The sequence below is a fragment of the Myotis myotis genome, unplaced genomic scaffold (assembly GCF_014108235.1).
Source record: "Myotis myotis isolate mMyoMyo1 unplaced genomic scaffold, mMyoMyo1.p scaffold_m19_p_17, whole genome shotgun sequence".
Lineage (NCBI taxonomy): Eukaryota > Metazoa > Chordata > Mammalia > Chiroptera > Vespertilionidae > Myotis > Myotis myotis.
This window is the reverse complement of record NW_023416321.1, coordinates 11023597-11049332: the sequence shown is the minus strand read 5'-3', so window position 1 is coordinate 11049332 and position 25736 is coordinate 11023597. Positions and strand designations below refer to the sequence as shown.

At 50.0% G+C, this 25736-nt stretch overlaps 1 protein-coding gene across 3 annotated transcripts in view; it reads left to right on the top strand.

Moving 5' to 3' along the window:
- FAM117A (family with sequence similarity 117 member A) overlaps positions 1 to 25736 on the top strand; it is a 40975-nt gene that overhangs the window by 13247 nt on the left and 1992 nt on the right. Inside the window, exons 1-7 of one of the 3 annotated variants that reach the window (XM_036339289.1) lie at positions 552 to 633; positions 11014 to 11174; positions 19034 to 19129; positions 20570 to 20680; positions 21125 to 21259; positions 22376 to 22577; positions 23760 to 23910. In XM_036339289.1, coding sequence (XP_036195182.1) covers positions 567 to 633; positions 11014 to 11174; positions 19034 to 19129; positions 20570 to 20680; positions 21125 to 21259; positions 22376 to 22577; positions 23760 to 23910 — 923 coding nt within the window. In that variant the 5' untranslated portion in view covers positions 552 to 566. Of the gene's footprint in view, positions 1 to 551; positions 634 to 10273; positions 10441 to 11013; positions 11175 to 19033; positions 19130 to 20569; positions 20681 to 21124; positions 21260 to 22375; positions 22578 to 23759; positions 23911 to 25736 lie in introns of those variants that run through there. The other 2 variants (XM_036339288.1, XM_036339287.1) reach the window with 2 other exon arrangements.

Below are 25736 nucleotides of genomic sequence, written 5' to 3'. Positions count from 1 at the left end.
CTGGAGGCTTTACGCAACCTTGGAGCCTCCCTTAGGAGATCTGAGCAACTGGCAAAACCGGGGCGTCAGAGCAGGGGCTGACCTGGAAGGTTGCCCAGCACACTTTGGGGGTTTTCCACCTGTAGACACAGTCTGGGAGTTTGCCACTGAGTTGAGGTTAGGCTGGGTCAGTTCCAGAATGTCCAAGGCCAGTTGGGGAACCACTAGATGGGGTGTCGTGGTCTCGGGTATCTCCTCGCTGAAGCTGGGCACACAGACTAGAACTTGAGTAAGGAGATGGAGATAACCAGAGAAGACTTTCTACCGGTGGGACTCAGGCCAACATAGCTTTTCAAGGCTGTGAAGGTTGAGCAGAATGACTAATAGGATTTTAGACCCTTTCGGCAAAGCAAATTCTGTGACTGTACCTTCCTGGCCCTGAGGAACATAACTGAGCAATTGCTCCCTATAGCCCTGCTCCCCGCTGCCCCACCCCGGCAACATGAACCAGGGATAAAAGCAGAGTTCCTGACAGATTCCAAGCTAATGAGGTGTAGCAAGCGAGCAAACCTGCGCTCTGAGCGCTGATGTCTACGGGGTATTTACTCCAGCTCATCCAGTCATGTGACCAGACCTGCTTGTGGCTTGCCATAGGTACATTGAGTGCTATTTATAATCTTCTGCTTGGGGGAGGAGGTGGGAGAGATCATCTGGGAGCCCACAACACAGCTGTCTGACCAGCCTAGGTAAGGCAAGTCTCCCTTTGACTTTGTGCCTTTTTTCTCTCTTTAACTTATTTTGCCCCAGGTAGTAACATGAACTCTGAGCTTTCAATTGAGCTGATTTGGTCAAGAAGCCTCTCTTATTCACCCTTTCATGGTTGGGGAATTCTAGAACTAGTGGAGCCTCAGACTGTTCTGATGTAACATACTGCCTTCCGGGGTGAACACTGAGACATCTGGAAGCATATAATTATCTCTTCCTGGAGTTCTTTAGTAGATGCCGCAATCTCCCTCATTCAGTTCTGATGAGCAACTTCTTCCTTTTACCTCGCTAGAGTCTCCTAATTAAAGTCTTTTTACTACACTTTATTTTTGCACCCACACAGAAGACTGATAAATTCTAATTAATTTCACCTTCCTCCTGGAATCTACCTACCGTCCCTTGAGTCATCCTTATCCATCTTCCCTCAGATCTATCTGGTTTCTACATTCCTTTTGAAGAGCAATAATGGCAAATGAATCCCCAGGGGTAACTTGGTTGGGCCTATATGAGCTTATATCCAGCTTCAACTGTGTTTCTGGACCTATAGGAACCCCTTAGTTCTACCCCTTAGTTCTACCCCCAGTCTTGCTCTTCTTGGGATGACGTGACACTTCTTAATATGGTTTAAAGTCTTCACATAGTATTTTTATTCTACGTTGTACTGATTTACATCTTTCAATTCCCTGCCTCAGATTAAGCCTCAGTCACTGTTTCGTTTCTTCTCGCCCATCTTCTCTTTCCCCAAATTAGAAATCCAGAGCAGTGACCCCAGAGACCTGCCAGGTGTGAAATGCTAAAGGGTTCGGATCCTTGCAGGGGAGTGAACTGAATTGCCGTCTTCCCAAATTAAGCCAGTCTTACATTATTACCTCTCACAACTTTATTTTGGAAAAATTTCAAACCTTCAGAAAAGTTGTAAGGACAATGCATACCCATTTATTCTTCACCTAGACTCACTGATAACTTTTAGTCACAATCATCTAATCTCTCTTCTTTCCTTTTGTGTATTATGTATATGTGTGTCTAGACCAGCCGTGGGCAAACTACGGCCCGTGGCATTTGAAATGAATAAAACTAAAAAAAAAAAAAACCGTACCCTTTTATGTAATGATGTTTACTTTGAATTTCTATTAGTTCACACAAACACTCCATCCATGCTTTTGTTCCGGCCCTCCGGCCCAGTTTAAGAACCCAATGTGGCCCTCGAGTCAAAAAGTTTGCCCACCCCTGGTCTAGACAAACATACATCTGTGCATCCCTGTGTGCTTTTTTGGTGAACCATTTGAAAATAAGTTGCAAATATCATAGTACTTTGCCCTTTACTTCAGTGGCCACTCCTGAGAATAAGGGCATTCTTCTACATAATCACAGTATCATTACACTAAGTAAATTATAAGTCCATATCATTTTATATCCAGTCCATTTTCAATTTCCCCTTTGACAACTTTTTTGTGTTGTTTTTGATCCAGGATCCAATGTCAAGGTTCTTGTTTGGTTGTGTCTTTTTAAAAAGCCTCTTGCAAAAAAAAAAAAAAAGTCTCTTGCCCTGGCCAGTGTGTTCAGTGGTTAGAACACTGGCCCATGTACCGAAGGGTTGTGGCTTTGATTCCCAAAGACATGTACCTGGGTTGCAGGTTCGATCCCTGAACTAATCGATGTGTTTCTCCGACCTTGATGTTTTTCTCTCTCTTTCTCTTCCCCTTCCTCCTCCCTCCCTTCCACTCTCAAAAAAAAAATTAATGGGAAAAATGTCCTTGGGTGAGGATTAACAAAAAAAAATTCTCTTAATAAGTGGCTTATGTGGTGATACTTCGGCATTATGTAAATATTCTGTTCCCCCAGTAGTTCTGGTATCCATTGATGGCACTTCCTGATTGGGATATTATTGGGAGTTGTATAAAGCCAGTTCTGAATTAACACTAATGGATGTAAGTATTGACATAAGCCATTCAAAAGAAGAATTAAAAAATTGGGGGAGGGGGTTTGAATCATTGTAGGGAAGCAACAAAGTGGGGCCATCACATTCTGTCCAAGTCTCAAGTATTTTGTGTGACGTGGGTTGATACGAATTGTAGCAGTTATTTACACATACATTGCCATCCAGAAGTTTGCTTGAGGTCAGGGAGAAAGCAGGCTGACTAGAGCTAAAAATAAGTCGTGGTTGGTTCACAAAGGAAAAATTACTTTGGCTATTTGACAGTAATTCTATTATTTCCTTTTTCTCTCTCACTTGTTTTCCACTTTGCTCACTAGAAAAGGGATCCCTCACATCTTAATTGTCTTCCTTCCCTCGCCCAACATGCCAGTTGGTAAAGCAATGTTCCTGAGACCCAGGTATGTATGATCATCCTGGTTCCTAGCAAGGGGAAGGGTTAGGACCCTTTGGATCCATGGAGTGGCCCCTGGACCAAGGCAGGCATATGACAGTTTAGTCTGACAATGAAAAGCAAGTGTAGGAAATGTAGTTTCAAAAATTCTTTATTGGGAAAAAAGGCCCGTGTCTCAGTTTGCTCTGTGGCATTAGAGAAGTCAGTTCACCTCTCTACATGAGGATGTGCCATGGGTTCCCCAACTGTAACACTTGGGAGCTCTGCCTCGCTTTCCAGAGGAGACCTCGTGAGAGTATATGGGCTGCACACACTCAGAACAGAAATCAGGGTGCAGTTTCAATCACAACTGTCCTCTCACAGGGTGTGTGCTGCAGATGAACCTCCTCAATCTCTGGTTCTTTACCTCATTTATCTTAAAAGACTACCTAAGAGCTGACTGGAAGTTGTGATTTCTCATCTACTTGATAGGAATCAGATCATTGTGAGAAGTGAAGATACTGAAAGGTTTATGTCTGTCTTGTGAGAAATTCATCATTCCCAAATAACTGCAGGGGTGAGGATTTTTTTTTTTTTAATTTTAGGGAGACAGGGCTAGTCTCTGCACTATTTTTGCTATTCTTGCAAAGGCCAAGCAGATTCCAAAGGAAAGCCTGCTCCAATCAGTAATTGCTAGTATTTTGTTTTAAGAATGTCAAAATCTTACAGAACTCTTTAGAGAATTGAGATAAAAGGTGAAAAGTTCACCCCACTTCCTTTTCTAACTGCAGCTTCTTGAGAATTGAACAAAATGTCTAACTGCTGTCTACTCTTTCTACACACACACACACACACACACACACACACACACACACACACACACACTGGGGTCATCCTTTTCCTCTTTGCTGATGGTGAATAGTTAGTACTAGTATACTCCTTATTTTCCCCCACAATGACATCTCCAGATGGGTTTGTCCTGGCCCTTCTCTCCAGCTGCCTATAGCTGTGGTCTGCACCCTGGAGAGTCAGACATGTAGCCAGAAATGCTTTCATTTGAGCTACACACTTAAATATGGAGTCAGTACTTAAGTGAGGGCCTGTCTGAGAAGTTTTCCATGCATATACAAATCTCATCGCTCTTTTCTCGTTAGGTAGGTAAGCCTTCTTGGTAAGGGAAATGTGATGTTACTGTTGATTTCTTCTTCCTTTTTAATCTAGTTTCTTTGGTTTCTTCTCCTGGTTATGGTTGAAATGAGCTATTGCCTGGTGTTGAAAGAAGTATTCAAAGGCTCAAGTTTAATTTTCCCAGCTGGGATGGATGGGGTCTCCTTGGGCTTTCCAAGGAGGGTTCTAACTCATGTACAGTCAGATTGGGGATTTCGGTTTGACCGCAACTTCCCTCCAAAACCCACACGTCCCCGAGTTAAGCAGTTAAGCGGTGCTGGAGCACTGAGAGCTCAGAAGACTGCCTGCCCTGCGTAATCCCAGCACGTGTACCGAAATGGAAAAGTAATCCCTGTGAAGCTGTAGGAGGGACTTCCCCTACTTACTGCAACTCTGTTATTGGGGAAATGTGTAGAGTTCTGAATCCCTATTTTACTTTGCTCATCTCCAGATTAACATCCCCCTTCTCCCCTCCCCCCCTCCAAAAAGAATCTCTGCATCACAGCTAGGAGATGGGACAGGGTCGCGCCTGCTCCCTCCATGTGCAAGCCATGTGCCCCGCCTCAGCCCTGGGCCTGCTTGTCCTTCCTAACTGAAGATCGGTGACTGAAAAAAGCAGATTGTAGAAAAATGTGTATGATGTGATCTCATTTTATAAAAAATATATATGCACCCATATGTGCATGAAGAGAGGCCAGGAAAGATATGCACAGTAGTGATCTTTGAGTGGGGGCATGCATAGTTTTCAGTTTTCATTTTTTGTTCATCTGCATTTTCTTATTTCCCTAAACATATGTACAGTTTTTGTTCTAAATAAGAGCTATTTTCTCTTTAAGAGGGGAGGCGAGACAACTCGAGCTAATAATGCTTCAAAGCCCAACAACATGAGAAAGTGACTCATAACTTGTTTGTTGGACCTGCTGGTTGTTGAGTTCTTGCCACGTGTGAGGTCTCATTGGCTGCCTTTCTCTTCTTCTTTCTGCGCTCGGGTATTTTGGGATCACTAGGTTTCAGGCTGATGGAGGATGGGAGGAGGGCAGCCTTGTCTTATTTCCCAGGCTTCTGTCTCCTACACGAGAGTAAAATAAGTGAGGTAGCGCCCCTAGATGCTCAGCCAGGACCCTTTGGTCAGGGCCTGATTTCTCCTCATAAGCTGCTAAGCCTCCGCCCCACAGTCCATCTCTGGCCAAGTTGAGAAGGGCAGCCACAAACGCCTCACTTCCTGCGCCATCTGCTGCCTTCCCCCTCCCCCTGACCCTGTCTTGCCCTTCTAAGAGCTGTTACCTTTCTCCTTTGGGTACCAAGAATGGGCATTTGCGGGTGTGGTCAGGCCTGAGCTGATTTCCAGCCAGGGGATAGGAGAGAGCACAGAGACCATTGGGTGATCCTTCTGAAGAGGCGCTGGCTGGGGTCCCTCAGGTGCTTAGGGGTTGTAACCTTGTTAGTAGCTTCTTCTCCCACTCCTCCTGTATCACAGCGCTTATCACATTGCTGGCCTGTGGTGGGCTGCAAAATCTGCTTGCCGGAGCAATCCGTCGGTCCCCTGTGGTGTGCCAGGCCCCTGCTAGCACTCTTGGTTCCGTGTCCTATCTGCCCTTGTGTGCTCTCCTCCCTATTGACTGTCCCCCGTGTGCAGACACTTGACTGCTGGTCCTCTGCACCCAGAGCCCCCTCTCCCACAGCCATAAAAATGTAGCAGTTGGGAGCCAGGGCCAAGTGGCGCTGGAAGATAGCACGAAGGCTTCTTATCTCCGGTGTGTGCTGGTTTGTTTTGTTTTTATCATTTGCCGTTGCCCAAGAACCAAAGCATCCGCCACTGATCAGCTACAGGGTGAAATGGCCTGGCCCGGTGCCAAGCGCCCCGCCAGGTGGCTGGGCCGCGGAGGCTGCTGCATGCGATGGGCCGATAATACCCCACAGCGCTGTAAACAGGACACTCCACCCTCCCGCAGCCACCCAGCCAGGGCCCCGGCGGCCTGCTGCTTTGTCATGGCCTGTCATGACACGGGCGTCTCTCCTCAGATAGGAGAGCCGATTGTCTTATAATCCTCCCCGTTTCCCAAATCTGAGAGGGGTACTTTCCAGAAATGAAACCAGTTCATCTTCTGACCACAAGCAACCGTTGTTGCTTTTCGGAGCTCCTCCATTAACCATCATCGCACAGTGGCAGGGCAGAGCCCACTCCCTAGATCCTTCCGGTAGGCCCGTGAGATCTCTTAGGGGGTGTTCCTCACAGAGGTGGGTCTCAGTGGGTAGCACAACTTGAGTGCTGCCCCGCAGCTGCTGATGCCCACGTCTCCAGGCAGTTTTATTTCCGCCCCTGCGCCGTTTACTCAGGGGGGTGTCCATGCCGCGTTCGACTTCCCAGTGAAGGGCAGGGCTTTGACACTGCAGGTGTGCACCTTCCCAAGGGATAGTGGTGGCTGGAACTCGCGCTGCTGTCTTGTCTGGTAGCCTCTTTCTAGGCCCCCTCACCCCCACCTTTAATCCTAAAGGATTGTGGTATGGGGAGGGATTATGACAATGGGTTTGACCTAATCTAGCTAATGAAGACTTTCAAGTGCATTTGTATCTCATCTGTTTTTTACAGCATCCCTAAGAGGGAATGTAGGTGGAGTCCTGCTCCTGCTTGCCAGATGGGAGGGCAGGCCCAGGGAGGCTGCCTGGTGTTGGCTACAGTCACACTGCAGTACAGTGTAGGCAGAGCTGCAGTCAGTACTAGATCCCTCCGGTCTGAGCCCCCACATATTCGGGTGGGGGAACACTGCTTCACCCTGTGGCCCCTTCCAGGATGGAACAAAATGTGTCTGATTTTGGTTTTAGTTGGGGTTGCATTTGGGGAGAACTTGACACCTTGGTTTAGCCCTTAATCAGTTTGGGTGCCCTCATTAGCAGGTGTTCCCCAAACCATTTGGGATGAGATTTTTGAAATAAAAATCTAATTTTTAAATGCCTCCCCCTCCCCTATATTTTGGACATGAAGGAAGCATGGCATTTTATGGACTCTTCCAAGGGGCCAGGACATGCTAAGAATTTGGGGGTTTGGGAGGGAAGAGATCCTTGCTGAGGGCTCTGAGACAGAAGGTAACTCAGTCATTTTGTGGCTTCCTAGGAGCTGTGCCAACACATTGCACTAGGATGTGGTCACTACAGAAATAGGGTGAGGCCCAGCTGCCTCATTTGAGGAAAAGAAACTGAGGCAAGCCCTCTAGTCCGACTGAGCTGTGGCGAGACCCCTGCAGATCTAGCAGAGAAGAAGGTGTCCAAGGCAGCTGGGTCTGGATTAGGTGCTTGATTTTCCCCCATTCCCTTCCCTCTCTCTTACCCGCTTCCTCCCTGTCTCCCTCCCTCCCCCCCTCTTTCTTTTGTATGTATGGGGTATGTTTTGTTTTGCTTTTTGTTTGTTTTGTTTTGTTTCTGGTATATGGAGGAGTAAGTCAGTACCCATGAAGTCCTCAGAGTCTTTGTAAATAACTTTGGTCAGAGATGGCCAGAAAGCATGTAGAGTTGACCATAATGAGTGGTGGTTGGAGTCTCATGTCAAATTCCAGGACTCTGAGCCCTCCCTAGCCCAGGGAGCACCGGGAGTAAAGTACCACATTGACTGCTGCCCTTGAGATTGGAGGTCTGCTATAGCTCATGAATGGATGGGATATGAAGGGTAATGGAATGATTTAACATGGGTGGGGTGGAAATTGTCCCCAGAAGATAGCAGAATGCTTTAACCCCACATTTCAAAGACTTCATAACCACCCCCCCCCCCAAAGAAATGCATAAAATGAAAAAGGTCATTGTTGACCTTCAGGTCAGGCCTATTATCTCCTTCCCTGAAAAGTAGCTAATGAGACAATCCTTCCTCCAGGTGTCCAGGCAGATGTTCCAGCAGCCTCAGAGCATGTCCTCATGCAAGAGGGCCCGGAGCCCTGGTGAACTGAGATAGGAGGGAGGAAGCTTAGATTTAGATCTGGGACTGTCTCTGACTTGCAGGGTGACTGAATCCAATCTGAGACTGGGCTTCCCTACGTGTTGGTTTCCTTACCAGTCTTTCCCTAGCACCTTTGAAAGCTGCTGGGAAAATAGAAGATTCAATTCATTAACAAACTTTGTGGGATGGGGCAAAACTTGAGGACTATATAAACACAGTAGAGCAAAGGCAGCAACTTCTGCCAAGGGTCTGGGAGAGGCGTCTCCAAGATATCTTTCTCCCCATCGCTTCTTTCTCAGCCCTGGAGCCACAGCCCTCTCCCTTCACACAGGGATGACACAGCCATTAGGATTGTGGCGTTCTGGCCTTTATACCAATTTTTTGCTCATCTGCTACCCACCTGTTTCCTTGTTTCTTTGCTTCTCTGTCATGTAAACTTGCTTTTCCAGAGCCCCCACCTCACCGCTGGGCTCTTAAAGACATTGTAGGGGGGTCACAGCATTTTGGTGTCTGACTTGGATGCTGACATAGGTTAGAAGCTCCCAGAATTATCTGATTGCTGCTTTTTTATCTTAAATGCAGAATAGGAAGGTGAGTGATAGGAAGATGAGTGATTGAAAAGCTAGTGTAGGAGATGAAGTTGGAACTTGAACCCAGCATGCCTGTCATTGACTTACAGGGCGACAAGGCGCAGGATGGGGAAGAAAGAGGTTGGGCCTTTCTGAGCCTCGGAGGAAAAGAGACAGGCACCTCAGGTGGCTTTACCCCTGGGGAGTGGGTTGAGCATGGATGTGCAGGCAAACTTGGAATCCATGGTATAAAGCACGTTTACCCTTACAGTAAGAATTTATTTTATGCAAATACTTAGGCACCTGCCAATCACCAGCCCTATCCTCTGGGCACTGGGAGGGGTACAAAGATAAACTAGGGACCGTCCTTGGCCACAGGTTGTTTATTATCTAGGAGTCACACATACCCATAATCCAGAAGAGAAGATGGTAAGTACTAGAAGGGTACAAAGTGCTGGAGGAAATGAGAAAATCCGGAGAGATTGTTCCAGGGGATCCAGAAGGCTCTTGGAGGTGGAGGCAGGCCTTGGTGGACTGATAAGATTTCAACCTTGGACACATGTGCAAACCTCAGAGGAGGGAAGGCCCGGGACCTGGGTAGGAAGCTGTGTAGGGTAGTTTGTGCAGGACGGAGACTTTGAAAAGGAGTGAAATGTAAGGGCAGGTAAGTGGGGCCAAAACATGAGGCCTTTGATTACCACCTTGAAAAGAGGGCCTTTGAAGAGTTTTAACAGAAACGTTAAGATCATTTAAACTTTATTAAAGGAATGTGTTGTGTTTAAATCAGTGTATATTGATTTGGAAAGGTGTTTATGATATAAGGCAAAAGCACATTGCAAAATATGTACAGTATGATTTCTTTTTTTGTTGTTGCTAATCCTCACCCGAGGATATTTTTTCCATTGACTTTTTTAAGAGAGAATGGAAGGGAGGGAAAGGGACAGAGAGAGAGAAACATCACTGTGAGAGAGAGACATCGATTGGTTGCCTCCTGCACACACCCCGACCAGAGCCAGGGAACCTGCAACCAAAGTACGTGCCCTTGACCGGAATCAAACCCAGGACCCTTCAGTCTGCAGGCCGACGCTCTATCCACTGAGCCAAACCGGCCAGGGCTGTTAGTGTCTTTTTAAATGTCAAGCTCTTCAAGTTTATTGATACCCACAATCGCCAGTTCCTTTTGCTGTGCTTAATGCACAGATGAATTATTAAGGGATTAATACAGATGTGAAAGCATCTTGCTCTGTTTAAAGGAAAGAACCTTACAGATCTTAAGTTAGTAGTGTTTTGAATGTGGCCATGGAAAACATGGTCCACCCAGATGATTGAAACTTATAGATGATTCCGTAATCCTTACATGTTATCAACAGTCTCAACTTTTACTTTCTCCCAGAAAGCTGTGATCCAGGTAAAATTAAAGTGAATGCATTTATGATTGCTTCATTTTTGTCCCATGTAGCCAGAAATCTGAGATAGAGGAGAGAACCAAAATGTGGATATTTCCCTAAGCTGACTCCTCAGGCTCAATAGTTGAAAGTCAATATTATATCATTTTCTTTGTCTCAGGCATCTAGGTTCCCTGGGGCTGACCAATCCTGAAGGAAGTATAAAGAGTCTTCCAACCCGGCCAGTGTGGCTGGCTCAGTGGTTGAGCGTCAATCCATGAACCAGGAGGTCACGGTTCTATTCCTGGTCAGGGCACATTCCAGGGTTGCAGGCTCGATCCCCAGTAGGTGATTCTCTCATTATTGATGTTTCTATCTCTCTCTCCCTCTCCCTTCCTCTCTCTGAAATGAATAAAAACATATACTAGTATTAAAAAAAAAAAAAGAGTCCTTCAGGTAGTTGGTTGAATTTGTGTAGTGCTTAGGAGCCCTGCAGTGAGTGCTGAAGGGAAGGAGAAGGGCGGGAGGTAAAAGATGGAAGAAAATTTGGTTTTTGTCTACTTAGCGTTCCCTCTCTAATGATGGGAAACAGTCCTGCTCTCAGGAAACTCCGTATGGAGGCCTCAGACTTCACAGTTCCTAGCCCATTAGGAACAGGAAAAAGACGGAGGACATGTATATAAGGTCATCCCAGTCCAAAGTAAAATGTGCAAATTGTTTCCAGCGATAGCAGCCAGCTGGTTAATTGGGAGAGCTCTCTGTGTGTGCTTTTACGGGCAGCTTCAGATTCCTTTAGGAGGGGGCGGATGCACGTGAAGAGGTGGCAGTCAGGTGAGGCTTCGGAGAAGAGAGAAGGTTGGTTTCCATGCCTCTTCCCAACATGCTGATGTCAAGGGGCGTGCTGTGCTCTCTTCCAGCCAGCGGCCCGTGTGCAGAAAAGCCCGTGTGCAGGCCTCAGCCACCTCAGGTCCGACGCACGTTCTCCCTGGACACCATCCTCAGCTCGTACCTCCTGGGCCAGTGGCCACGAGATGCCGATGGGGCCTTCACCTGCTGTACCAATGACAAGGCCACCCAGGTAATGCTCTCCCCTAACTGGAAAGGGAATAAGGATGGGGGCAGGGGCTGGCTGAGGAGGCCTTTGGTCTACTTTCCAACCCTCAGCCCTTGAAATTACTTGTCTTGGGTTTCGGCTGTACATATTCACCATGTAGCGTTTTGTCATCTCATGTTTACCGGCTCGGTTTTCTTTGTAAACTTACATGAAAATGAGTATGTATTGCACCTGACTGATGGGAGAGAAGTCAATCTGGGTTTTTCAGTTTGGCTTGAGTATTGATGTGTGGGTAAGCAAGAGCTGATTTTGGAATTTATTCTAAGTTTAAAAAAATGAGATTTGCCTTGCTAAAATTAAACCGGGGCCAACATCCAGTTGAGTTTGCACTCCCCAGACAACTGGAAGAGGTGGCCAAAGAGTGTGTTGAGCCAGGATAGATCTCACTGGAGCAATAGGAGTAGAAGGCTCTCAGATAATGGAGAGTTGATCCCTAGCCAGCAGCTCAGTCTGGGATTTCAATGGACTCATTGGTGTCCTGTGGAGCCCAGGTCCCCTTTCTTCCCGACAGCCTTTTCACTAAGCATCGTGAACTTGGAAGGAATCGCCGCAGATCACCCAGCCCATTTGTCAGCTTCTGAATAAGATAGTGTTAGCCTGAGCAAGAAGTCATCTGTGAAATTATACAAAGGTATTTCTTCATCTGATTCAAGACTTCAACAATCTCAGCCATCATGTTGTTAAGAGTCAAACATTTTCCCTTCTGATGTAGTTTAAACCTATTCCTGTTCAGCCTCAGAACAAATGAGTTGTCCTCAGGAAGGAAGATACGGGCTCAGAGGCAAAGCAGCATCCTGGGGAGACTGGGCAAGTCAGCTCTTCCTTTGCAGCTTGGGGGGTGGGGGGGTGGGGGGGACGGTGCCCGCTCTGCCTGGCTGTAGATGGGGTGGGTGGTGGCCAAATGTGGAAGTGTTTCGTGCGCTCACTTTACCCTGCCGCCTCTTCTGAGCACATCACGTCAGTCCCTTTCTTTTATATATTTATTTTTTAATGAGGCCCGTTTTCCAATGGTGTTAGTGAGAGTCTGAATGCCCAGCACTGTTCTTGGCATGTTGGAGTGAAGAATAAGGAAATGAGAACAAGATTTGGCCGCTGTGAGTCTGGGTGCCAGTTCCATGAAGACCAGTGAACAAACAGCCAAGGGATGCGTGGGGCCAGGTATCTGGCACATTTCAGAGGAGGGGAATTCTCATGGGAATACCCTACCTTGGCCCTACAAGAATTTACTGCTGTTGAAATCGATGGCTCCCTTTAGATCTATGAACAGAAAGTGAAGGGAGAACACACTCCAGGTAGCGGACAGAGCAGGTCTACTTCCTGGGAGCCCTGGGAACTGTTGCTCCCTGTACCCTTAGAAAAGGGCAACTAGGATAGGTCATGCTTCCCCGTCACCGACCTGGAGCACACATCCCTTTCTCTTTTGAGAGTAGTGTTTAGCCCAAATAATGTATGTAGTCACGGAGGGCTTCCCGGAGGAACAGGACTTGAGGTTACTTCACGTGTGTAAGCTCATGAATGCATCCCTCTTTGTCAGATGGCAGGCTGCCATGTAGCCTGTCTCTGTCATTTCCTGCTGCCAGACTTCTAGGAAGCCTCCATCCCACTCTTCACATAGCATTCTCTGTGTCAACTCCAGGCAGGGCTGGCCTCGGATGTTTCCCCGCCGGATTCAGAGGCATGGACTCTAGGCTGTGTGTTGCTGCTCAGGCTCCAACTGCAGGCCAGATCTTTTATATAACCAGTCTGGGCTTCCTGCCACAGCAAGACAGAGGTCAGCGATGCGCCTCCATGGGTCTGGCAAGGCCGAGCTGTGCAGCTTTCCTCTTTCCCTGGGATGGGCTCCAGCCCTCGAGGAACTCTTAGCAACCTGTCAATATTGTGGCTGCAGTCAGGAGGTGGGAGAATTCTGATCAACGTAGGCATCCAAACCAAGTTTGCGCTCTGCCCATCTTTCATTCCTGGCCTTCTGGGAATTTTCTGCTTCTAGGTTTTGGCCACCATTCAAATTCCTGCTTGGGTCCTTGGCCTGGCACAAGCTACCTTCCACACTGGTATTACACCATGATGACCTGAGGCTCTCCTGGCATCTCCCTACTGAGCATGGGTATATCACCCAGAATGGACTGGAGATGAGTTTTTATTGGGGAGATACTAGGGATTAAGGGGAAAGGTAGGGAGGTGGGATCTACCAAAGTCTTTGAAAGCTTTTAAACTGTTAAAAATAAATTGACGCCCTCTCTTACCCTAATTTTTCTGAGCTTGAGGGGGCCTGTTCCCACCCCTACCCCACATTCTGTCCTTTCTCTTCCAGCCACACCAATATAGTATCCACTGTATCTGGCTGGCCTTCACTTCTGCACTCTTCCTCCCCGCACCGCCTGCACCTCTCTCCACCCCCCACCCCCTCTTCCCCTCCACCCGGAGCCAGCAGCCAGAGTGTGTGTTTGGAGACCTCATCAGCCCTGGCATTCCCGGGGGCCTGCCTTGCAGTAAAGACAGGGAACCACTGTGCAACTCCCTTTTCTGAACCCCATAGAGCAAGCAGGAGCCCTGCCCGTTCCAGGCAAGTTTCAGACCTGGGCAGCAAGCACAAGTCACCTGCCAGGCTATTTAGGTAGCCAGTCGGGCTGCATCCTCAAGGCTTCCTCACAGGCAGAAGGTGGAGTGAAAAGCCCTCTGTTGTCGAATATAGCAGGTTGACAACAGCCCCAGTAACCCTCCCTGGGCTTAGCTGTGTTTTAAGCCCTTAGGCAGGCACAGGTAGTGTCCAGACAATTTAGAGTCTGACATGGAGGGCTGAGTTACCCCGCTGCTTGGGGCAGGGGAGGAAGAGAAGTGGATGGGTCCCATTGGGAAGCTGGTGGTTCTGGGAAGGAGAGGAGGTCTGAATGTGGTGCTCGGGGAAGGAGTGCTTTGGAGATGCTGCATGTTCTGAGGCAGGACGAGCAATGGGAGAGGGATGAGCAGGTCTCCCAGAGACCAGCTTGGTGAGACCAAGGAAGCGCTCAGGTGCAGCAGGAGCTGGACGCACAGTGGCCAGCCAGGGAGGAGGAGGAGCGCTTCTGTGCAGTCACCCTCATCTGGATGGCTTGTCAGGATTCTCCAGATCAACCTGAATATGTGCTCCCCTCTCCGGACCACTCTTCTCCCAACTCAGCTGGTAAACTAGAGCTGGCTGCCAAGTGGCCTCTCCTAGTGGCTGGACCTGGGCCAGGTGGTGGTGGCCCCACATGCCGGTTGCGGTCACCCCTCTCTCTCCTTGCTGTGCAAAGCACTGGAGTCTTCTGCACTCTTCTGGAGGGAGGAAGTGGTCTCACCACAGCTGGCATGGCTGTTTGAGCAAAATTCCCCTGCTGGTGTTCTCATCTGCAGACAGATGGGACCTGGGTACCTGCTCTGCCTCCCTCCACCCACCGCCCCCACCCACCATCCCCTCTTCTGTTCATCCCCAGCCTCACTTGTTCCAGGGGAGATGGGGAAGCCTCCATGACAGACTTGTTTCTTAGGCCTGACTTACCCTTTAGGAAAAAAGATGGCTTAAGTCCTTGACAAACCTCATGGTGTGTCCTGAAGGCAGGAGGCAGGGTGGCATCTTTGTTTGGGAAGACTTCCCTTTCTGTGACTTGCCCTACCTGTGAAATGTCGTCCTCCTTCTCCCAAGCCAGTGCCTTAACATTTAGTGGTGACACACAATTCAGTTTGCCCATCATGGGCCTGCCTTTGTGGGTGTGGGGGCCCGGGCACAGCGCCCACTTCCCCAAATGGTGAGCAGGACCAGTTGTTCAGCATGTGGTGTGGCAACAGCACAGAATGTTTGAAAATGGGTTCATGATGGAAAATGTGAGCATTGCATAGTCACTGTAGGGCCAGAGATGGTGGCCTTGGCCACCTGCAGCCGGAGTTCTGAGAACTGGCCGGCAGACCCCCCTCAGAGTCTTTCCTGTCTCTGTCTGGCCAGAGTCCCAGGGAGCCGATTCCCTGCTGGATTTCATTTCAACACGTAATTGCTGACCATCTGGACCAAGCCAGGCACCATGCTGTCCGGTGCCTCCACACAGGTATACTGGGTTATGCTGCTAGGACCCAGCTGGGCTCTGCCAACGTCACTGGAGACAACACAACTAGACTCTTCCTGCCGCAGAGTCCAGGCAGAAACTTAGTTGGGTTGGGGGCAGAGAAACAGACTATAGTTGGGAGGGCTTTCAGCTCCATTTGGCCCCTGCCTTGTTCTATCAGGCTGGTCTTTGGAAATCTCTCCTCCGTCCCCGTGCCCAGTTACCCTTCCACATGGTGCTCTGGGATCCCAGAACCCCAGGCAAGGCTTCCTTGCTCTAACCCACATCAGTTTTGCATAATCCGAGCATCATCTGCACAGTTGGCTGGTAAATAGCCCTGCTTTTCCTTCAGCTGCTCCCCCCGGGCCAGGGTGTTCACACAAATCTGTTCCAGTGCATGAGTCCCGTTGACCAACATGACTTTGGCCTGCTGAGCACAAGCTCCACCCTGCTTCCAAAGGGTCATCTGGAACGACTCCTTACCGTGCTGTCACGCAGCATGGCTTGGCTCCTGTTGTGCCGTAGAGGGTTGCTCTTTGAAGGGTAGCCTTCAATAGCCGTGACTTCTCTATGCTCCAAGGAGACCTTTGTGGTGAGACCCAGAGGAGGAGGGGCTTGTCCACCCAGGGGCACTGAAAATAAGGGGCAGGGCAGGGCCCCCACTCTTGATGCTCCCGGTTCAGTAGGAGGCACCAAAGACCACACTTGTGCACATGTCTGCCATGAGAACTCTCAAGGCCAGCATGTAAACAGCTTCAGATACAGCATAATCTATGTATAGGTACCCAAAGCTGCTATAACAAATTACTTCAAACTTAGTGACTTAAAACAACAAAAATTTATTTTCTCACAATTCTGGAGGCCAGAAGTCCAAATTCCATTTCACTGGGCCAAGATCAAGGTGTTGGCAGGGCTGCACTTTCTCTCGAGGCTCTCTGGGAGATCCGTTCCTTGCATCTTCCAGCTTCTGGTGGCTGCCAGCATTTTTTGGCTTGTGGCCACATCACTCCCATTTCTGCCTCCATGTCACATCGTCTTTTCTTCTGTGTCTGTCTAATCTCCCACTGTCTCTCCTAAGGACACTTGTAATGGCATTTAAGGCCCACCCAGATAGCCCAAGATAATATTTCTACCTTGACTTAATCATCTCTGCAAAAACGTGACTGCCTAAGTAACATTTACAGGTTCCAGGGATTAGGACCTGATACTGTGGGGGACCATTTTTCAATCTGTCACATCTATTGACCTCCCACTGCTGTGCCCCTGGCTCACTCCGCTCCAGCCGCACTGACTTCCTCATCGTTCTCCACACATCAGGCTCGCTCCTGCTCCAGGGCCTTTGCACCTGCTGTTCCCGCCGCCTGGATCACTCTTACGGGGCCCACTCCCTCATCTCCTTCAGGTTTTTCTTCAGGCATTACCTTTTCATTGGAGACTTCTGGACATTTAAAATCAAGTCGGTCTCCCCATCGCCCCACCCACATCCCAGCATTCCCAGCCCCTTTCTTTGGCGTACTTTTCTCTTTAGTACTTGTCATTGTTGAGACTGTGTCCCCCAGCTAGAACATAAACTCGAGGGGGGAGAGGATTTCTGTTGGTTTGTGCATCGTAGTGTCCCCAGCACCTGGAACACTGCCTGACACAGTTTGCATTGAGGAGCTATTTGTTGAATGCGTGGATAAGAAGGAGGAGCTGGGATTGGTTTGCCTGGGTAAGGCAGAGGCAAATATGGAGAGGAGAGCCCGTGGGATGGAGGGTGAGACGGTGATGTCTTCGGCCGGGGTGGAGTGTTGAGGCACAGCGGTGGCCTTGGTAGCACAGTTCACACAGAGTAGGCAGTAGTTGCTGGAAGACATTGCAGAACAGAGTGCAGGGAAGTAAAGCAGATTGAGAGAGGAGATGATCCTCGCTGCCGTGAATTTTCACATCCTTTCTAAACTCCAGCGCGAGCCCACATTTCTCCTTCCACCCCCTCACATGTTTCAGAAGAGAGAAGGCAGTTGAAGAGTTTGCCAGAGATGTTAGTGGAACCGGTGGCAGCCTGAATGTGGCTGTTTTTACCTCTCACCACCCACCTGCGAATACAGCATCTTCCTGGAGGAGGGGAAGCAGGCTCATCACCTTAGCCTTTGTCATCCCTCCTCCATAGCCGCTGCCACCTTTCCAGGGACAACAGGCTAGTGCGAGACTCAGCACTTGGATTAGCAGAGCTAGTCACCTGTGGGGTTGGCTTTGGAGCCCCGGATGGAGGAGAGTTCAAGCACCCGCCGAACCTAGGGGGCTGAGGGGGAGGTGGACTTCCTCCTCACTTTTCAATCTATGCAGCAGCCATTTCTGAGGTCCGTCTGCCAGCTCTGGTTTAGAGAGATATAGGCATCTGGGAGCAGACAGCTGCTTGCTTTCCATAGACTGTCAGGCAGCTTCACCTCTAGGGCTTTGGGGTCTGGGCTGCCTGCCTTTTTCCTAAAGGAGGGGACTGTGGGGGGATGGATCTCTGATAGTCTCCCGTGGTGCCAGCCTCAGGGAAGGGAAGTAGGCAGTTGTCTCACCCTGGCTGTTGTTTCAGTCCAGCCGAGGTTCTGATGGGTGGGCAGCTGGGAGAAGGTAGAACCAAGGAGCCCCTGCCCAGGGCCCCTCCCCGGCAGCTGTCACAGGACAGGCTGCTCCCACAGCCCTGCTCAGCCTGTCCCTGCTGAGCTCTTCGTAGCAGCTGTTGGGTGTTGAGTTGTTGGGTTTCTCTCTCTTTTCCTCCCCCTTCTGTTTGCTGCAACCTCTCCGGGGAGGTCAGCAGATCTGTTGTAGGAGACGGTTCCCAGGCCCTCATGGTTTTGGCAGCTCATGCAAAGAACTTAGAGAGGAACTGGTTCCACTGGCGCATTCCCCCTTGGGCCCCTCCCTTGGAATGGAACTAGGGATGTTGGTGGTGGGGCGGAATCTTGTCCTCCTGCCTCGTGCTTAGAGCCAACAGCTTCCTCCCTCGGTTTGAGGCTCAGGAAGTGGGTCTACACACTCCCCCTGCCTCCAACTTGGGACAACTCTGTCTTCTGTGCAGCAGAGGAGGGCGGCCAGCAGACTGACAGCCCTTTTCTCACGAGGAGCAGTGCAGGGCCCAGGAGAAGGAGCTGTGACAAAGCCAAGAGCGATCAGGAGTCAGGGCTGAATTCAGAATTCTGGCTCCCTCCATCCTGAAAATGTCCCACCCCTGGGTATTCAAGAGGCCTCCTAGCACTTACTCTGTGTGCAGGGGAAACTCGCGGAACCAGCTTGAGGCACCGCACCACACAGACTGGGATGGAGGGAGGGGATCTCTGTTGACCTTTTTTCTGCTTTTCCAATTCATGCTTCCTGTCTAATAACTTGCTTTCGTTAGGTTCCCAGGAACCTGGGCCTGTACTGGGCACATGGAGGGCTCGAGAATAAAGGAGGCCAGTGTGTCCCTGAGCCCATGCTCTTTGGAGCTGGTGGGGACAGGGCGGGCAATCCTTGAGCTCAGTGTTGGGGAGCACTGAGAACTGGGCCTGTCAGCCATGTGTAGAAGTCGTAGAGAACAGAGAGCAGGCCGGCCTTGCTGGCTCGTCAGGAGGAAGGTGATGGGGAAAGAGGGAGTCAGTGGAGAAGCCTGGAAGAATAACAGAGGCTGACAGCGTTGAGGAGGCTGTGGAGCAGATGAGAGAGCAGAGGCCACTGCCTCTGTCCGGGAGACTGTGTGTCTGCTTCCCCTGAGCCCACCTGAGAAGCTGCTCCGTTTCACGGTTCTTCTCCCCGCAGACCCCCCTGTCCTGGCAAGAGCTTGAAGGAGAGCGGAGCAGCTCCTGTGCGCACAAGCGCTCGGCGTCCTGGGGTAGCACAGACCACCGCAAAGAGGTAACCGTCCCCTTTGGCCTCCTGGCCGGAGTAGCTGCTCTTGTCCACCCCCAGCACCGCGGGTGCACCTGCTCCCAAGTGGGCCCACACTTCCATTTCCCTTGCCTTGACCTGGTCTTTCCCTAATGTGATGGCTCCTTGCAGCTGCCTCCCAGCCGCCTGGTGGCCAGGCCTTTGGAGCCAAGACCGTCCTGCCAGCAGGGGCTTGGCCAGTGGCCGCTGGTGCCCTTCAGCAGCCGGGCACAGGGTGGGAGCCACCATTGTTCTCTCTGTGCTTTGAGGTTGGATCCAGATAAGCGGTTCAGAGGCTGGAGGAAGATAGGGAGTGCCTTCCTGGGAACTGAAAAGCCCCAGCCCCATATAGTACTTACTATTCATCCAGCCTTCGTTTTAAAAGAAGAAAAAAATAGTTATTGTTTCCAAGCACTTTTTCCTGGCCTTCCTTTTCTCTCAGGAGGGTTCCAGTCATCAAGGTTGACTAGAGAAAGCCATAGACCGGAATTCCAGGGCTCCCAACCCAGTTCTGTCTGCTCCTGCCCAGCTTGCCAGGGGTCACCCTTGACTCTTTTGTGGGAGAGTCACTTCTGCCTTCTTGGTTGCAAAAACAGAAAAAATATGAAGTCTTTAAGGCTAGTGGAAAATGCAAAGTATTTAACGTTTGTAATTATCAGAGTAAGCAAGTTATTTACACTAAGCATGGAGTCATGGTTGAATGATCCCCAATAGCAAATCTGAAAGCACTTTCTTTTTGGCAGTAGTCATATTGCGTAGCTGTGGGCAGCACATCTACCCTCCGAATTCCATTTAATTTAGGCCCATATTTAAATAGCTCGGCTTCTGAGCATTTGCCAGCTGAGGCAAGTAGGTCTAGAATCCCAAATGTGACAGGGATAATATTCAAAATTGTTTATGATAACCCATAATTGTTACAGGAAATGGAAGTCGGGACAAAATCTGATATTCCCTCTGGAGAGCTTGCTCCTTGCTCAGTGCAGTCTGCTCTAAAATGGGGGGAAATCCTTCCATCCTTCCTGGTCCCGGACCTTTGAGATAGCTGTGAATGTACTTTGGGGAGTGAATTCAAAAACATCATTTCCCATTTCTATTCATAGAGTAGTATTCCATGCCTTCAGAACCTGTGAAAGACAAAAACGGTTTGAGTGTTGTGTATTTTTAAATTTGTTGGAAACTGATCCATCTGTGCAATACATGGTAATTCAAACTATCAAGTCACCCAGTTGATAAGGTTCCCAGCTTGCCCGATGAACCCATCATCAGAGTTCGGAACACCACGGAGGTGGCTTGAGATGGAGGATGAACTGCCATCTCCCTTTTAGGCATTTCCATGGGCCTCTGGCAGGAGCCGTGCTGGGAGGAGGGAGCCAGTGCACTTTTGCTTTGCTTCACCTGCCTCCCCTCTCCCTCTCTCTGGGCCCCCAGATTACCAAGCTGAAGCAACAGCTGCAGAGGACAAAGCTGAGCCGCAGTGGGAAAGAGAAGGAGCGGGGCTCCCCCCTCCAAGGAGACCATGCTGTGCGGGGAACACTGAGGGTATGTCACCACCCAGCCTCTCCCCTTTGTCGTCCAGGGCACACTCCCCCCACCATGTGGGCAGAGCCTCTCGGGTTGAGCCCTACCACACCATATGTCCTGTGGCCCTGTGGGTGCCCAGGTAAAGCTTTAGTGCAAACTTGGACTTGGTGAATGACATTGGAAGAGCTTCCTACTGTTCTGAGTTTCTCTCTCCCCCACCCTCATCCCCTGTACGATTGAGGCCGTGATGCTCCTGCAGCCGTTAAAAGCGTACCCCCGACCTCAAAGCGCCACCTTCTGGAGAAAACCCCACTGACTGGACCTATTGCAACCAGTCCCTGTGCCCAGTTCCTCCTTTACTCACTTGGTGTTGCCGTGTAGACATGACCATTACCCCCGGCCAGAACTGATAGCTACCGAGCTTGGTGGGTTTCAGTGAGTGCTTCATGTGTTCCTCCTCAGGCTTCCCCTCCCAGCTTCCCGGCAGGGTCCCCTGTCCTTCGACTCAGCCCCTGCCTGCACAGGAGCCTCGAGGGGCTCAACCAGGAGCTGGAGGAGGTGTTCGTGAAGGAGCAGGGTGAAGAGGAGCTGCTGCGGGTGAGTGGGGCTGCAGCCTGGATGCACTGACAGGTGGTGTCTGGCTGAGTCTAGACGCCGGGGCTGGGACTCTTGCTCTTTGGGGCTCACAGGCGATGGCCGCATCAGCAGAGTAACAGGCAGACACCAGCCTGCAGAAGGAACACGAATTGAGTTGATTAGACTCAAATGGACTTCCCCACAGGGACAGCAGAGCTGCGTGGGTGTAACGGGAAGGCTTTGTGGTGGTAGGTCGACAGAGGAGGAGCAGGGGCTGGCAGAGAGGCAGGTCCCAGAGGGAGGAAAGAGCGAGACGTTGTTCTTCAGCCAAGCACCAGCTCACTTCCCGCATACTTGGCACCGCTGCCGTCACCCCTGTGCCCAGTGAAAGCCACCCATTGCCTGTGTTACCACTTCCCTTCCCCCATCTCCACCTGATGACAGATATTCATCCTTCCTGCCCAGTGCCCCCATGTGGCCTTCTTCCCCACCCACTCCCAGGCAGAATTATTTGCTAACTCTTCTGAAGTCTCAGGCACATTTATATACTGACACAGTACAATTGGGGAATGCCATTTGGGCAGTATGAATATAATTCTAGTGGGCACACTCCTCCGTTTACATTTACTTGCTGACTGATTTTAAGTTGGCATGTATGTAGAATTTTATACCCACCCAAACACACACGCACAATTTGGTGAGCTGTAGGTACAAGTGCCACTGAATGTGAAGGGGGCAGGGTGTTCAGTGCGTGGTGTTTGCGTACTGGTCCCATCGTGGCCTACAGAGGAATGGTGTCCTGGTGGCTGGCACACAGGAGGTCCCTGCCCTCATGAGGCTTACAGCCCGATAGGGGTGACACACTGAGAAACCATTCAAATAAATATGCAATTATAGATCGGCTGCGAGTGCTACCAGGGAGAAGACCGAAATGCTAGGGGAGAAATAGCAGGGGTTTTCCCTTAGATGGGCCTGGGGAGTCGGGAAATCAGTGACTTGAGGAAATGGTGTCCTGCTGTCGCTGTGTGTTATGAATAGAGGATGGAAACAAGGGCAAAGGGAGGACCCCAAGGGTCCCCACAGCTCTGTTGTCCTGAAGAGCCAGGACAGAGTCATCACCCACCCTTTCCCTGGCAGATCCTCGATATTCCTGATGGGCACCGCGCCCCAGCTCCCCCCCAGAGTGGCAGCTGCGATCTCCCCCTCCTGCTCCTGGAGCCTGGCAACCTCTCCAGCTCTCCCTCCATGCCCCTGGCATCCCCCCAGCCTTCTGGCCAGATCAGCCGCGAGGAACATCGGGGTGCCGTCGAGGAGCTGGCATCCATCCCCAATGACAAAGGTAAGCTGAGGAGGCCCTGAGGCGGCCGAGGCAGCAGGGCTCACTCGGGGTGCAGAGCCATCTCCACTCCCTTTTCTGCCTGTAGTCAATGGCAGGCCTGGCATCTTTATTTGCCAGGCAACTACTATATCTTTGTGAGTCGTCTTTATTCCATACATTATACTAGTCATAACAATGGTCCTTGATATCGATTCTGATTTGGAATTTACATAAAGTCCCTGCACCTATACTTTTATTTAATCCTCACTGGAATCCAAAGAAGCCCTCCCTTCATCCCATATTTGGCTTGAAGGCCCTCAAGTCTGTTCAGGTGTCCACTGTACCCATTACCAGCACTAGGTCTCAAGGTGGTTGTAAATGACATAAAATAAGAGAATGTGCCCTGGTTTGACCCAGATGGAAACCCAAACTTTCTGACTCCAAATCTCTACTTTCTGCTGCGCCCTGGCCGCATCACGAACAGGACAAGACCCGAGTCCTTCCTCCCGATAGTAACGACCCTTACTTTATAAAGCACCGTTGCCTGCATCGCCTCATTTGATCCTCACAGCAACCCCATGAGGTAGGCTGGCCAAGGCAGGACCTAACAATACACAGAGGTAAACAGAGCATAGAGTAAGAAGGAATAAATGTGAGATAAATACAGATAAAGTCAATATTTGCAACCTAGGGAACGTACATTCGCTGCGTGAGAAGCAAGAGGAATTTTATCCCACGAGTGGGGTTGAGTAAAGATTGCTTCTCTGAGTCAGTACAAGAGCTCTTCCTGGAAGAAGGGATAGATTTTCAAGGCTGTGGAGAGGAAGAAGCTATGGTATGTTGGCAGGCAGGGCAGTGCAGTCTTGAAAGAAGGAAGAGAGAGAGACAGAAATTAGGATTCCTTTAAGTCCGAGGCTTGGAGTTCCCATTGCCGTTCATCTCCTGGAACATACAGTTGGTATTAGACCTGACTTTTCTGTCAATTCAGCTGCATTTTTTTTTTATCCTGTGTAACAAGATACGTATTTTTGTAAGCTGCCTCAAAGATCTTTTAAGGTCGAGTATAGAAAAACAGCCTGGATGAGCATGCCCCCTGCCCCCACCTTCCTGCGTCAGCCTCTTCCCTTTACGCCAGGGCCTGAGCGGAGGGTGGTGGAGATCCTTCCTTCAGCTCCACTGGACTCAGCCTTGCTCTGTTTGCAGCCTCCCCTCCAGGCCGCCCGGCCTTCCTTGAAGACGGCAGCCCATCTCCAGTCCTTGCGTTTGCCTCCTCCCCTCGGCCCAATCACAGCTACGTCTTCAAACGGGAGCCTCCGGAAGGCTGTGAGAGAGTGCGTGTGTTTGAAGAGGCCACGTGAGTACATTAGCGGGAGGGACAGGGTTGGGGGGCCAGCCCTGTGTTGTCCCACCGGATAGGCCCTGCTTCCATCTTGGACTCTCCCTCATCCCAGAGGTGCTGTCAACTTTAGATTATTGGTGCTGCAGATTTTCCATGATCAAACTTGTTGACATTACCTACTCTGAGCACCAAATTTTTGCTTATCATTATCTCCATAGAAACCTGCTCGCTGCCCACATGCCAGCCGCAAGCGCAGCAGGAGCTGGAAAGGAAAGAGTTCTGAAACTAAACCCTTGGTTTCTACTATTTTTTCCTATCCCTGGGGAAGGTGTGAGAATTTGCTAGACCATAATCAGAGAGAGAGAGAGAGAGGATATATTAGTAGTTCTCTTCAGGCAGAGATGAGAAGGGTCTCGTCCCCACTGAAGCTTTCTAGTTGCTTCCAAGTCAAGTCTTCACCCTGCAGCTGCAGTGATTCAAGTGTCAAGAATGTCCAGACAGAAATTTCCCGTCCTTGCAAGTAAGGACTATGGAATATTCCCAAACCTGATTGGGCAACTCAGAGGCCGTGTTTCCGTGAGCAGAGAACATTGAGAGCTGGCCCACACAGCCAGCCCCCTGTGATAGGCACCCTAAGAACTCATTTCACTCCGCCCCCCCCCCCAGCTTTAATATTCATCAAGGCAGATTCACCGTGGATGTTGGTTTCCATGGCAGCCAGGAAGTTTGGTCGCAGTGTGTGAGTGGACATTTAGCTGGGACAGGTTTGTGGCCTTGAGGGCTCCATTTGTATCTCAGGTAAGGGAGAGACCGGCCCTGGATGGTGGCAGGAGGTACATATATAACCCAGAGTAGGAGTTAAGGAGAAAACCATAGCCAACTGGGGATTTCTCGCATCATCACTGTTGCCTGGTATCTCTCCAGAACCCTGAGTCCTCTGGGTGAATTGGAGGGAAGAGGCCAGATTGTGTAGCAGACTCTGGACTTGTGTGCCCTTCCCTAGTCCACGTTATAGCTGAGTAATTACAACATCGAATTGCTTGTGGAAATTAGGCAGTTGCTTGTCTTGAGTCTTTTGTAGACTCCGTGTTGGAAGAGGTCTTAAAGTCATCTCATCTAGATTCCTGCCCCAGTCAGCCCTTTAAGGAAGGTGCTAATCCATCCCTTCCTTTCTAAGATATCCCGGGATGGAAATGCTCAGCTCACCGGGGTCTCTTCATTGTGTCAACGTTCCTACCGGAAGTTCTTGTATTTCGTGGTTCTTTTGCCACATTTCCCCCTCCTCTCTAGCTGCTGACCCCGGAGATGGCCTGGATTTCCCAGCGGGGAATCGAGCTATTCAGGGTCGTGCTGGTTGCCCTCATGTCCCTCCCACGTTGCTTGGTCGCTGGGTCACCTTCCTCACGTGTGTCTGCGCACCCCGAGAACATTCCCTCTCCTGCCCATTCCACTCTTCTTGCAGGGTTGGAATTCTTAGAATTTACACCTAAAGTAGTAACCAGCTTATCAGGCTGTACACTCAGTGCCTTTTTCTGGACATATTATACTTCAAGGAAAAGGTAGTTGCTAGGAACCACTGGCGACAGAGCTTCCCCCATCTTCCTACACATTCATCTTCACTCAGGATCCTCACAACCAGCAGCTTCTCGGGCTGTTTAAACCTCACAACATGGTTATCCACTTCCTTTTCTTATCAGAAGGATTCCTTATTCTAGGACTGTCCGACCTAACCTCCTTTTACCCTTCCATTTCCCCTACATTCTCAGAAGGGTCCGGATGACTCTTTCCTCGTTAAAGGTGAGACAGTTCAGGCCACGACCACATGGTAAGTTAGAACTTAG